Source organism: Ambystoma mexicanum, chromosome 1p (assembly GCF_040938575.1).
Source record: "Ambystoma mexicanum isolate Mex_15411 chromosome 1p, UKY_AmexF1_1, whole genome shotgun sequence".
In the NCBI taxonomy this organism is placed as follows: Eukaryota; Metazoa; Chordata; class Amphibia; order Caudata; family Ambystomatidae; genus Ambystoma; species Ambystoma mexicanum.
In genome coordinates this window covers 540,557,289-540,570,892 of record NC_090921.1, presented here as the reverse complement: position 1 = coordinate 540,570,892, position 13,604 = coordinate 540,557,289, and the positions used below count along the sequence as shown (strand labels likewise).

The 13,604-nt window shown below is 47.2% G+C and overlaps 1 protein-coding gene across 1 annotated transcript in view; it reads left to right on the top strand.

Annotated features, from left to right (window-relative positions):
• Positions 1 to 13,604, top strand: part of LOC138575296 (unconventional myosin-Vb-like) — a 1,749,675-nt gene that overhangs the window by 1,341,983 nt on the left and 394,088 nt on the right. The window contains exon 25 of the mRNA XM_069649473.1: positions 11,565 to 11,684. Coding sequence (XP_069505574.1) covers positions 11,565 to 11,684 — 120 coding nt within the window. The remainder of the gene's footprint in view (positions 1 to 11,564; positions 11,685 to 13,604) is intronic.

Sequence of the window (13,604 nt, the reverse complement as noted above, 5' to 3'; positions counted from 1 at the left end):
AATATCAGTCGACGCACCCTTTTCTACTAATGTGACCCCCATGCCTGGGGAAAATTTGATCTAGGTCACTAAGTGGAGTGACCTATTTTATTATAATTTCCCCATTATTTGATAAAGCGAAACGGCACCTTTCCATTCTCTGCATGGTGTGGCACTAGACTGTAAGCATGCTTCCTATGCGCTCAAAGTTTTGTCCAAGCAGACTGCATGGTGACTTATAAAGATGTGGTGATCCTTGTGTGCTGCTGCGTGCTTCACAACTCAAGGTATTAATAGGTGAGCTACTTAACCTGTTGTGTCTTTAATGACTACTATCATCGGGCTAGAGGTGAGTGCCAAGCTGAAGGGGCTTTTTTGTGCTTGGTATTCCAAATGCTAATAGAATTAATAAGTACATTGTATAATCAAATTGATAGCATGTTATGTTCCTTTAATATGTCTAGCAACAGAGACAAATGTTTTGAGGGGCCAAGAGCACAGGTGTGTGCAGTAAACTGAAGTGTATGCAGTTTAGGGTTCAGAATACTGTACACCGTGGGATAGTGTCGCCCAGTAGTTGAGGTGAATGTTGCCCAGTGCATAATAGAATTGAAGGAGGAGTAAGAAACAATCAGCCTAAATAGGGGTATACGGGGGCGGCTGCCAGTAGGCCAGTCACTGGGGCTAATGCAGGTGAAGGGGGAGGGAAGTGAAAGGGGTAGGAGGCAGGGGGCCATGGTTCCACCTTTGCATCTGAAACAATTGTTTACATGTATTCCAAAAAGGCTCTGTTGGTTCATCCTCTGGCATGGAGTGTACAATGGCAAGCATGGTGGTCCTCTGAACAGGAAGTCCTGCATTGTTGTCCTAACCATCAAAGGTCACTTGCTTGCACCAGTGCACAAACTCACGTGACAAAATGTTTCCACAGTATGTGAACCATATAGCATCGGACGTGCTTACAAGAAATGACTTAACCTATGTTCTGTGTACAATTTGGTAATGGAGTACCTAGACTAATTCCTTAGATCTACAGAGCTATGGGCATGGGACACATGGGGAATGAAACTGGAAAGGGGCTAGTAGTCATTGGTACCAAAGGGCTGGTGACAGGGCAAGGAACCTGTGGGACCTGCATGGGTGAGGGTGAGAATGGGGGTACCTAGATGGGAGCAGATTAGAAGATGGCAATACTTGGTTGGGAGCAGGTGGAAAGGTTTGGTAGTTAGACTGCAGAAGAGCTGGGAGGAAATCAACGAGGGGTCATTATGGGTTCTGTTTGGTATGGCAGCTGGTACCGCCTCTGCTTCAGCATCACTCTCTTCAAGCATTTCAAGTTCGCAGATGAGAGAAGGCACCCTTTGCACCCCACCAAGTTGTTAGTGTTTGAGTCTGTGCACTATGATGGAATGTCACAAAAGCTCCTTTGCTTCTACAGCTTAGTGAACATCAGCCACATTTCAATTGATGCTTGTCTGGAAGCTGCAACAGTTCAGCTTTCACTCGGTGTTCATTCCTCTGACAGTTCGTGACAAACAACCTCTTGCCCCTCTGGAAATCTGGGACCAATCTGGAGTGGCAAACCCTCCAAATCTAATCCACTAGTGCAAAAAGCTTCCCAGCTATGGCCCTTCTGTAAAGAAAAACAATCATAAACATAATCGCTGTTAATCTCGGTTGAGTTTGTAATGGAAAATAGAGAGGGAGGTTCGACCAAACCCAGAAATTCCTGTGTTGTCATTTTATTATGCTTATCTGTGTACTGTCTGCATACTGTAGCATCAAATCCCTGTCATATACTGTGTGCTACAGCACATACACCGTGCACCGTTCTCGTTCAATAGGGTATTCTTAGGGGGTACCTCTCACCTCATTCCACCTTTGGTTTTGAGTTGTGCCCGAATCTGTCTCTACTCTGGATCCCAAAAACCCTCAAGATAGACCTGAGTAAAAGTGTTGTTGAACTTGCAGTGGCTGTCTGTTACCTGTCTGTTATATGTTGCGAGGTGAGGCAATGTCTGGTCTTTTTCATGCAATGGACAAGTGCACCCTCTGGTACACCTGCACTGCATCTTTGGATACGACCTTGTAGCTTGCATGGTCCGGGGGGGTTCTGCCCCACGACCACCTGCAAATATTTATTGTAAACATAATCCTTGAACTGTAGCCTTATTTCAAAGTTTAATGTATGCCCTGCCCGGCTGAGTACTGCTGCTTGATACCCCTGAAGAGGTATCGTGTTTCTCTATACAGCTGCTGCTATAAATCTGCTAATTGGTTCAACTGTGGTCATCTTCTCAAAGCAATGTTTGTGTTCCAATGAGCAGTGCTCACAATAATGACCAACTCCACTACAATATTATATGCTCTATGTACATGGAAATAACGTAGGCTGGGTGCAAAGAAAAAATTGTCTATTTCATGAAGCTTTCATATTCAGTTTTTTCTGGCTAAAGTGGTCTATTGCTCCAGCTGTCCTATCCCAATCTTAATGCTGCCCCGTCAATGACCATAGATGCTGGCTGAGGCTTCCATTATGGAGTTGATTGGCAATCATGACAACTGCAATGCACTTGCTGGCATAAGTGGTGCAAATGTAATGTGTAGGTGTTGGTCTAATACGCATAATAGCAACCAGCGACTGAGGGAAGGAGCAACATATATGGTGCTAGGCCCACAATTGTCAACTCAAAATTAAAGAGCTAACCTAAAGTTGTCAAGGGACTGGATTATAGTCTATTGGTACACAGCGAAGGGGGATGGGGGGGTGGCGACCTCGCAGCCAATGAGGAAGCTCAGAATGGGGGCATTACCAGACGGTAATCCTGCCACTCTGAGCCTCCTCAGGACTGGAGGCCACCATCTTCCCCGTCATGGAAAAAGTAGATGCTCTACCCCCATATCCCCTGTCTTCCTTTTCCACAGATTCGCTCCCCCCCCACTTAACTTCTGCTTTTTTGTTCCGTTTCGCGAGCAGACGCGACGGGTACACTTCTGTCCCCGGCACGCCGGCTCCCAATCTGGGACATGCTGCCATGGAAAGGGAGAAGGACTACATACGTAGTCCTTCTCCCTTTCCAAGGTAGCCATTTTCTTTATTTTTTCCTATTTTTTAATGGCCGCCATCTTATTTGTTTGCTTTTTTTCTAATTTTTTTCTATTTTTTTCAATGGCCACCATGGAAAGGGAGAACTGACGGGCGTTGGTGGGCGTTTTTTTTTTCTTCATTTGCGAAACGGCAGAGTGTCTCAACTGAAGGAAGTTGATTTAAGTACCCCAGTCCAACATGCCGGGGTACTAATGGAAATAAGCCCCTCACCATGTTAGGTAATGCCCTGGGGCCTTTGTTAAGGCCCTCGATTCGCTCAGACCTTTAACTGTGGGTCCCCCTTCCAGGTGAGGGAATTTAAGTGCAGGGTGGGCAGGGATAATTAGAGGCAGTACGTTTCACCTCCTCAGTTGGCTGCAATTAAGTAATGCAGAACAAGAACCATTCCTGCATGTGTACCTGGCGCGGTGAGTGATGTGCGAGGTGTTGTAGAACATGGAGTGCTGAGAAAACATTGCCCACTCCCACACACCCAACAACCTGGGTGCATTGGAAACCTCTGTTCATTTCACTGTAGGTCCAAAGCAATTTAAGGAAACCACAACTCTCTCAAAGCATTGACCCCAAATGTCACTTTTTTCTTACCACTTGGTAAATTGTTTCGGTTATCATTCCCATCAGTCCAAAAAAGGAAATGTGATGCGGTTTGCTGATGTCAGTTGAAATGATTCCTCTCCAGACGCACAACCTGTATCAATTTACCTGGCAGAAACGAAAGGGCATCTGTGAAGGTCTGCAAAATATGAAATAATAAACTAATATGTCCCTAAACCATCAGTGGATGCATGAAAAAATAGTTAAGTGAAAGCAGGGGGTAAATTGAATTAAATCACAAACAATAAATCAATAACACAGGTGCAAAATGCACTATTTATTGAACACATTAAAAGTAACTGTGGTGGATCAAATCCTGAGATCCTGTTGATTTCGGAGTCACCTAATTGATATAGCACACACAATTTGGTGTTTGATCTGTGAACATCAATGTATCACGGGTGCACCGGGTAAGCTTTCAGCCCCACAGCCTCCGCTGCTACCAAGCGACGGGTGCCTGAACATGCTACAGAACACATGCATCACACACTCGTCCCACTTGCAGCGTGTCTGCGTTCAGCGCCAGAGCATGAAGGTGCGAGTGCTTCCACGCCCATTGAATTGCAAGGAACCACCAAATGGTGAAATGGTGGTAGACTGTACCTGGAAAGGCTTTGTAATGCATGCATCAAAGATACATTGGGGCCAAAATATTTTAAGGGGTGTGGGTAATGTGGTGGGAACACACGATTTTCTTTTTCTTATCACTCCCCCCACAGTAGAACAATCCGCACCAAACTCCACATAATAATACAATCGAAATCTTTAGCAGTGAGCAACCTAAAAAGTACTAAATATAGAAAAAGAAATGGCCATTTCTCCAGGAGTAATCACTTACAGAAGACCAGGACTGTACTAATGAAGTAGAATTGTACGTGTACTCGTGAAATAAATATCCCATGTTGGAGCCATGTATGTAACAATGGATGTGGTAATGGAGAAATCTGTAGTTTTATATTCTGAAGAAAAGTAATTTAAATCTTATTTGATGATCTGTGCAGGCTGTTTGTGTGAAAATGCAGGAAAACTCTTCTTACAATCTTCAAATTCAGCAACTATTTATGATTCAGAGGTTCAATGTGCCATTTCGCTACTTTAGTCAATACACATAGTTTATTTAAATTGCTGGTGATTAAAATGAGTCCTAGATACCAGTGCCACTGTATAATGGCTAACTAGCTAGCATGCCATGGACAATATCCAAATAGCTTGCCGCTGAGATTTAGATGTGTAAACAGGACAGTACATGATTGATCAACTCAATACAATATATGCAGGCAAGAACCTTAGGTTCTTAGGTTCACAATACGCTCCACCATTACAAACTATCGCTCTTGAGAAATGGAGCTGCCCAAGTTACTGTGTATTGGTGAAAACACATGGGAAACTGCAGCTGAATGCCAACAGTAAGAAGGCATTCTAATAGGTGTAGCAACAATACAAGTAGGATTCTCAGGTTTTTGATGCACATTTTACCTTCTACCTCTCCAACGTGTAAACTGGTAAAATGAAACTATATTGTAATGAGGTTCTGAACTAATTTAGTTGGCAGGTATGTGACTTAAACAATGATTATGGACTTTTTGTCCTTGTTGAATTACTTGGGGTTTTCTTTATAGAGAATAATTTTTGAATTTTTCTCAATTTTCCACTTTGGTGCACATCTCAGTATAATGTTATTGGTACAATTGGTCTGTGAAACCTGTGACTGCTTTCTAAGTAGGTTTTGCTAATGTCACAATTTCAGATGTTTGTTATCGATAGTGTTTGCCTGAGAGGGCAGTATGAGGAACTAGAGTTGGTGTTCATTTTGGAAAATTGGGATAGTCTTTCTGCTGCAGCATGACCAGAAACGTGCAGTGTGCATAGGGCAGGCTCACTTGCCATCTTACTTTTATAGTTGGCTGCCAAACAGGGTTTACATTCATCCCACTGAGTGGGGGACAAAGCAGGAGACCTGCGAGGTGATGAATTAAGGCAGCTCGCCTCAGAGTTTGAAGTGTAAGATCGAACCATTCTTCAGCATTGGATCTTTCATGGATTCACATGCTGTGAATATTCCCCGTCGTCAGGCTTGGAACCTCGGTCATTTTAACCTAGCGTTTTCCTATGGAAAACTTCAACACTTCAGTGTCCTAGCAATGTCCTTTTTGGGTGCTTTAGTCCCCACCAATAGGAAGCAGGGTATAAATAGCCCGCCCCGCGGCTTCCCTTCAGATTTCAACCATCTCCAAACTGTTGGATCACCTCGTGTTCGTTGTGTTTTTTGCACGTGTGTGTGTGCTATTGGTATTGAGATGGCTTCTGGGGCTCCAAAAGTCTCTGTTCTGGCCCTGTGCGACTTGTGGGTTGCAGGTGTATGAGGGTGACGGGCATATGGATTGCCTCTACTGTCTTTACCCCCATCACTCTGCCGACTCTTGCGAGATTTGTAGAGTATTTTCGCAAAAGACTCTTAAGGACCGCAATCGGCGGTTGGTTTGTTGGCTTAATGAGGGCACCTATCCCGCCTCGCAGGTGGGGTCGGTCTGGAGCCTGTCCTCTGAGGGGCCTGTACAGGTGGCGGAACATCGCCGGGCGGCGTCTGCTGAGACACCGGCTAAGTAATCTCGTCCTGCTCCTGGGTCGAAGGTCGGGTAGAGTGGTAGAACCTCTTCGAGTAAGCAATTGTCAAAGGGTACGGTTTCGTCCAAGCATGGTCGGTTGGACCATTCCCGAGGGTCTAGAGGTATGCCCGAGAAGTCGGCGTCGCAGGAGAAGGCCAAGAAAGACTCGTCGAAGTGCTCCTCTTCAGGGGACCATCACAGCTCGTCCTCTAGCAGGGAGTCATATAAGCACCGGTCCAGCTCCGGCGACGACAGGGTTTGATAAAGGCCCGATGCTTTTCTCATCGTCGAGGATGGATACGGATGGCTTGATGCCAACGAGTGGCGCGCGGCAGTCTTCTGCCTTTGACTCGCTTATGCCTGACACTATTCTACATCAAGAGACGGCTGCTTTTTCGGTGTCCTCGGAGGTTGACTACGACGGGGGGCATGGGTGCTGGTCCGGCTAGTTACCCGCTGGTGAACCCGCAGGCTATTTTGTCGCTCCAGGTTCTGTCCACGCTACAATCCTTGTTGGGACAGCTGGATGCGAGGTTACCCGCCCTCTGAATGTGGTCCCGGTGAGGTCTGTCACGGACGCTGCTGGCGTTCCTCCACGTTCGTCGGCTACGGCTGGGTTGCCAGTGCCTCTGCCGGTGAGTGAAGATCGTCCACGTTCCTACGCTGAGGAGGGTGAACTGCCGGAGTTGGACAGTGTGCCTCGGGACACCATGTCTACTGGTTCTTCATCGCTGACGAGGGACGCGGCGTGGGATACGGACGGGGAGGTGGAACAGCCTCGTAGTCCAGCGCAACCATCCCCTCTCAATGATGTTGGGGCTTTCCACGCCATGATGGCTAAGGTGTGTGTGGAATTTGGGTTGACTCCTGAGGAAGAGCGGAAGGAGTGCTTCCTGTTCGACCACATGGGCAAGAGACGGAAAGCTGTATTCTCCGTGCCTATGCTGGACCACGTGTGGCAGGAGGGCCTGCGCACGATGCAACATCCATTCTTGGAACTGGCTGTCAAAGGTAGGCTGGAGAAAAAGTTCAAGGCCCCGGAATCTAACCTGAAGTGCTTAGTGTTGCAGCCCACTCCTGAGTCTGTGGTGTTGGCGGCCAGCCGTAAGGCCCGGAGTCTACACAAGTGTGTTACTCCACCGGACAGTGAAGCCAGGAGACATGATGCCTTTGGGAAGAAGGTTTTGATTGTTGGGGCGACGACGGTGAAGGCGGCCAATTCCTTAGCGATCATGGCGCGCTATGATAGTGAGATGTGGCATCGGCTAGCCACCTATTTTGAAACATCTACCGGAGGAGCATCGCAAGACCGCCATGCTTTTGGTGCGTGAAGGGGAGGAAGCTTCCAATCACAGTATTAACATTGCTGTTGATCTAGCGGAGTCCAGCTTTAAGCAGATTAACAGAGTAGTGCTGCATCGCCAAGCCTGGGTTAAGTGCACATACTTTCGCCCGGAGGTGCATTATAAGGTTCTCGACATGCCCTGTGAGGGGAGCATTTGTTTGGCGACAAAATTGATGAGGCCCTCAAAGGGATGAAGGAAGACACTGAGACTGCTAAATCGTTGGGAGCTTTACAGAGTGGGCGCTCTTTTCGCTCCTTTCGTCTGTTCCGAGGGGCTTCGGGTAATGCCCGGTTTACTTCCACCAGAGACCAGGGTTACGGTCGGTCTGGTTATTCCTCCCAGGGATATTGGAGATGGGCGCAGTCGGTGCAGAAGAGTCGGGACTTTCAGGCCTCAAGGAAAGGGGATGCACAGCCCTCCTCCTCTAAGGGGAGACGGGCTAAGCCACAACAATGACTGTCTTCAGGGCAATCTGCTGGGGGTCAGGGTTGCAATGCACGTGGACGAGTGGTGCAAGATTACGTCGGACCGTTGGGTGTGGGACACGGTGCGTCTGGGCCACTCGCTGGAGTTTGTGTTTCCCGGTTTCCATTCCTCCAGTGTATGCCGTGCAACCACACCTTCACATCCTGCTGGAGGAGGTTGTACTTATGCTACAGAAAGGGGCTATAGAATTGGTTCCGGTGGCCGAGAAAGGCCAAGGGGTTTATTCCTGTTACTTTGTGGTGAAGAAACCCATTCTGGATCTTCGGGTTGAACAAGACTCTGCAACGCCTGAAGTTCAAGATGCTCACTCTTCAGGAAGTAATTCGGTCGGTACAGCCGTCTGGCTCATCAACTAATGAGTTTCTGGCGTCATTGGATTTACAGGACGCATACTTCCACATTCCAATGCATCGACGGCACCGTAAGTTTCTGCGGTTTGTCGTAGGAGAAGATCATTACCAGTTTCAGGTACTCCCGTTTGGTTTAAAGTCGTCCCCAGGACATTTACAAAATGTTTGGCGCCAGTGGCGGCTTGGCTCCGACGAGAAGGTCATGACATTTACCTGGACGACTGGCTGGTGCGTGGTTCGTCGCCAGGGGAGGCGCAGGAAAGTCTCGGCGCTACCATGCAGCTGTTGCAACAGCTAGGCTTCGCCATAAACTTCGATACGTCCTTTCTATCCCCTTTCAAGGACTTGGTGTTTCTGAGGCCAGAGTTTCAGACTCATCTTGGAATTGTGAAGCCCTCGGGCGAGAGGGTAATGAAGCTCCGGCCAAGGGCGGCAGAGTGGAAGATTGGTGCAAGGGTGTCGGTCCGGACCTACATGTCACTGCTGGGGGCCATGGCGTCATGCATTCCGCTGTTGCCGTCTCTTCATGAGGCTGGTGGAGGAGTTCCTCGCGGACCGGTGGGCTCAGTCGTGGCTCGTGGTCCGACAAGGTGGTGATCTACGGCAGTCTGGTGGAAGCTCTTTGCTGGTAGCAGTGCTCAGTCTGGTTCGGGGCATGCCATTGCTGAACCGGAGTTCCAATTTACAATTGTGGCGGATGCCTCTCAGACAGGATTGGGGTGCATCTCCGCGGCTCACAGGTTCCAGGCCTGTGGTCTCGGTTGAAGTCTCGCTTCCACATCAATGTGCTCGAGTTGAGAGCGGTACATTGGGCCCTAAAATCGTTCCTGCCGCGCATATGCGGTTCGGTGGTGAGGGTGTTTACCGACAATACCACCACAATGTTTTATTGCAGGAAACCGGGGGGGGGGGGCACGCATTCCAGGGTGCTGACGAAAGAAGCACAGGAACTTTGGCATTGGGCTCTGTTGCACGACATTGGCATTGTGGCGTTTCATCTGCCGGGAGTGTTGAATGTGCACGCAGATGCGCTCAGCAGGGATGTAGGCCAGCTCCACGAATGGCAGCTGAAGGAGCAACAAGTGTCCATGATCTTCCAGAAATGGGGCTATCCTCAGTTGGATCTCTTCGCAACGAGGCAGAACAAACAGTGCAGGGAGTTCGCCAGCAGGTGGCCTCACCCCGAGTCTCTAGGGGATGCGTTCTCTTTCCCGTGGACAGGCCGGTTCACTTATGCCTTTCCTCCGTTTCCCCTCATTCGACGGACCCTCCAGTGGATTCGGAGATGCCCATGCCGTGTGATTCTGGTGGCTCCGTTCTGGGCCAGGCAGCTGTGGTTCTCGGATCTCCTTCATCTGTCCGTGGTGAAGCCGGACGTGACGCCGGACCTTCTGCTTCAGGACAAGGGCTCTGTATGACACCACAATCCAGGATCTCTCAGCCTGATGGCTTGGCTCCGGACTACTCAGAGTTTGGCCTGCTAAGGCTTTCCAGTGACTGTCAGCGAATTTTGGAGGTGGCAAGAGCACCGTCCACGAATGTCTGCTTTGCATGTAAATAGAAAATGTTTTGTATGTGGTGTAAGGATCAGCTGAGGGTGGACCCTTTGAACATTTCACTGGAGCAAGTTCTTCCCTACCTGTTGCAGTTGGCGAAAAGGACTGATGATATCCTCCATAAAGGTACACTTGGCAGCGATTTCTAGATTTACTGGGAGGCGACATGCGGCGCCCCTGTTTAGTGATCGTCTAATCAAGCATTTCTTGAAGGGGTTGTTATGTACTTTTCTTCCAGTCAAGAAGTTTCTGCTGGTGTGGAGCCTTAATGTGGTTCTCTCGGGTCTGATCAGACCGCCGTTTGAACCGATGTCGACTACTCCTTTGCAGTTTTTGTCATGGAAGGTGGCTTTTCTGGTGGCCATTACTTCGGCCAGAAGGATATTAGAGTTGCAAGCATTGGTTGTGGACCCTCCATACTTGAGGTTCTTGAAGGACAAGGTTGTGTTGGCTACCAATCCGGTATTAAAGTTTTATTTGAATAGTACTCAAGATTTCAGACAATCGAAACAGCTGTTTGTGGCTTATGGGCCGTCCGTCAAAGGACAGGCAATCTCCAAACAAGGACTTTCTCGTTGGGTGTCCTCAGCTATTTCGTTCTGCCACACTAAAGCTGGTAAGCCTTTGGGAAAGTCTCCGAGGGCACACTCAACAAGGTCTACGGCTTTGTCCGCAGCATTATGGTCAGGGATTCCGCTGGTGGACATTTGCCAGGCGGCCTCCTGGGTGGGACCGCATACCTTTACCCGGCATTACTGTCTGGAGCAGCAGCATGGTGAGGATGTGCAGGTGGGACGGGCGGTCCTGCAACACCTGTTTCAATAAGGTAAGCCCTGCAGCTTTGGGGTATTTGTTTTGAACTTGATCACTGGATGGGTTTCTTTGTCTCACGTATGTGATTCTGTTTCTATATTGGTTTGCCTTTACACTCTGCCATGCATGATTGGTACTGCTATGTAATCTATTCACAGCATGTGAATCCATGAAGGATCCAATGCTGGAGAAAGGAGTAGTTTCTTACCTGTAACTCCATTTTTCCAGTGTTGGTATCTTTCATGGATTCACATGCGCCCTCTGGCCACCCCTGCAGGCAATCTACTTTGGATGTTAAAATCTGAAGGGAAGCTGCAGGGGTGGGGCTATTTATACCCTACGTCCTATTGGTGGGGACTAAAGCACCCAAAAAGGACGTTGATCGGACACTGAAGTGTCAAAGTTTTCCATAGGGAAACGCTAGGTTAAAATGACATAGGTTCCCAGCCTGACGACGGGGAATATTCACAGCATGTGAATCCATGATGGATACCAACGCTGGAGAAATGGAGTTACAGGTAAGAAACTACTCCCTTCTATGCTGACAAAGGAATGTCAGATGATTTTGCGGCCGTTTTGTGGGGTGTATTCAGGAAACTAGATTGGTTCTTATAAGTTATAGCAGCAGGCAAACAAAATGTGGCACAAGAAGCTGGGGGATGGTGTAGTTGGAGGCACTGATCAGTTGGTAATGTTTTGATTACAGATTTTTTCTCTTTCTTTAGAACCCAGGTCACAAGAGGAATCCTTCCTCTCTGAGTACCATGTCCGCTGATTCAATGTTGTCATTGCTGTCTGCTGACCTACCATCATCAGAAATGGAGGAATCGGACCCTGGCCTCAAGGTGGGGTGTCACCTGGAATAATGTGTATGCTCATTTTCGAATAAACGTATGAGATGACCTCTTGGGATTCTAGGTGATCCAGTTATTATAACCGCTTCTTGCGATCTGTGATGGACCTTCTGTTAATGTGCAGAGTCTCTCTTTTCCCTAATTGAACACTGTCATGGTTTGCTTTTCATAGTGTTTACAGTCCTTTGTCACATTTCATTTTTTTCATTGACTTCTGACCACTTTTCCCTAATTTGTTATCTTCAGGAATATTCCTGAACAATCTAAACTTGAGCAGAGGATTGACGCCAATAAACCCCCCGAAATAAAACAATTGCCTAACCCACAGGACTGCTCAAACATTCGAACAATGTCTAAATGCTCATGGGACTGATCCAAATGAGAAGTAGGTGGTACCCAAGCTACAGAACTTTGAGTCCAAGCGCATACAGGACCCTTTACAGGCTGTCTTCAGACCTCTGCACAACCAAGTCAGTCTTCCCCAACCTCCATCTCCGGAGCAAATGAGGGACCTGCTAGTGTTCTTAGATCAGTCTTCAGCCATTGGCATGGCCTAACACAAGCTTCTAGTAGACAGACTACTCTGAATAGGATGTGTAGATATGGAGTTGGAAAGGCTCCATTCCTCCTTCGCAGGGTGTCAACAGATGGGCTCCCTGTCTCCTCTCAGGAAAAGTTTGTCCACTGGAGTATGAAGTGCTGCTGGGCTCGACTATGTCCCCGAATTTTATTCAATATTTATTTTAGTTCCATTTAGCAAACTAATGAAAAATGTTGCTGTCACATTATTTTTTCTCTGATTTTTAAATTAAATATTGCCAATCCTAAATTTTAAATGAACACAGTGAAGCCCGAGAGGATGGTCCTATGTAAACAGACTGGCTTCTGGCCATTCAGTATGTTGGCCCCACAACTGGCAAGTCTTCAACTGACCCTTAAGAATCCTCATTGATGCAAATTCAATCCTAGCACCCCAGGTTGATGCAGTGGTCAAGAAAGATATTTTTGCTATTATAATGTTGAAAAGACAATTTTACAGTCCAAGACTTTACTGATCCAGTTACTGAGACTGCAGAAAACGGACACACATGCATTCTATTGTTGAGGCTACAAGCTTCAACCACGTTATTCCGGCAATGAAGCCACTTCACCTGCTGCATGTGAAGTATCTCTGCATCACGAGCAGAGCATGGAATGGCCTGCAACGTAGCTATTCTCTACCATCATTCCAAAAGCAAGATTAAAGCGTATAGGCAATCACAGCTTCCATGTGGAATTCTCTCATAACCACTTTCCGGTATAGAAGAACATTACCAGTTTAGAAGAGCCTTGGAGGTTTTTCTATATTCTCTAGAACTTTTCTATGTCCCATTGTTGCATTTAGGCTCTAGTCCGTAGCACTAGAAAGCCACCATAAATGATGTTAATGCACTTAATATAACTGCACAATATGGTGTCAGCAATGTGCACTACTTGCCTTATCGCTAGCGTTCAGGACCCTGCAGGCATCTTAACCTGTCTGCAGTGCAGGTACAATGTCTCATGCTGCAATTGTGCTCTCACCTCCCTTGCAATGAGGCCAGGAAATTGCAAAGATTGTTCAAACAGGAATTGGACATCGATGACCGACTACATAAAGTGTCAACATTTCCCTGTCCTAATAGATCTAATAATCTAAATACAAAATTAGCCCTCCCAAATCTAATAACAACTTGACCTTTCTTATTGCTCATTTATTTTGGAAAAATAGTAAAATATGAATCCTAAAAGATTCACTTTTGTACCAGTGTGAAATCTTTATACCATGGTCTTGAATGTCGCAATGCTAGTTTGAACACAAGTCTTGTGTTGACTAATGTTATTCACCTCTGTAAAACTTGACCAGATGCTTTTCAGACGAATGTGATTTGT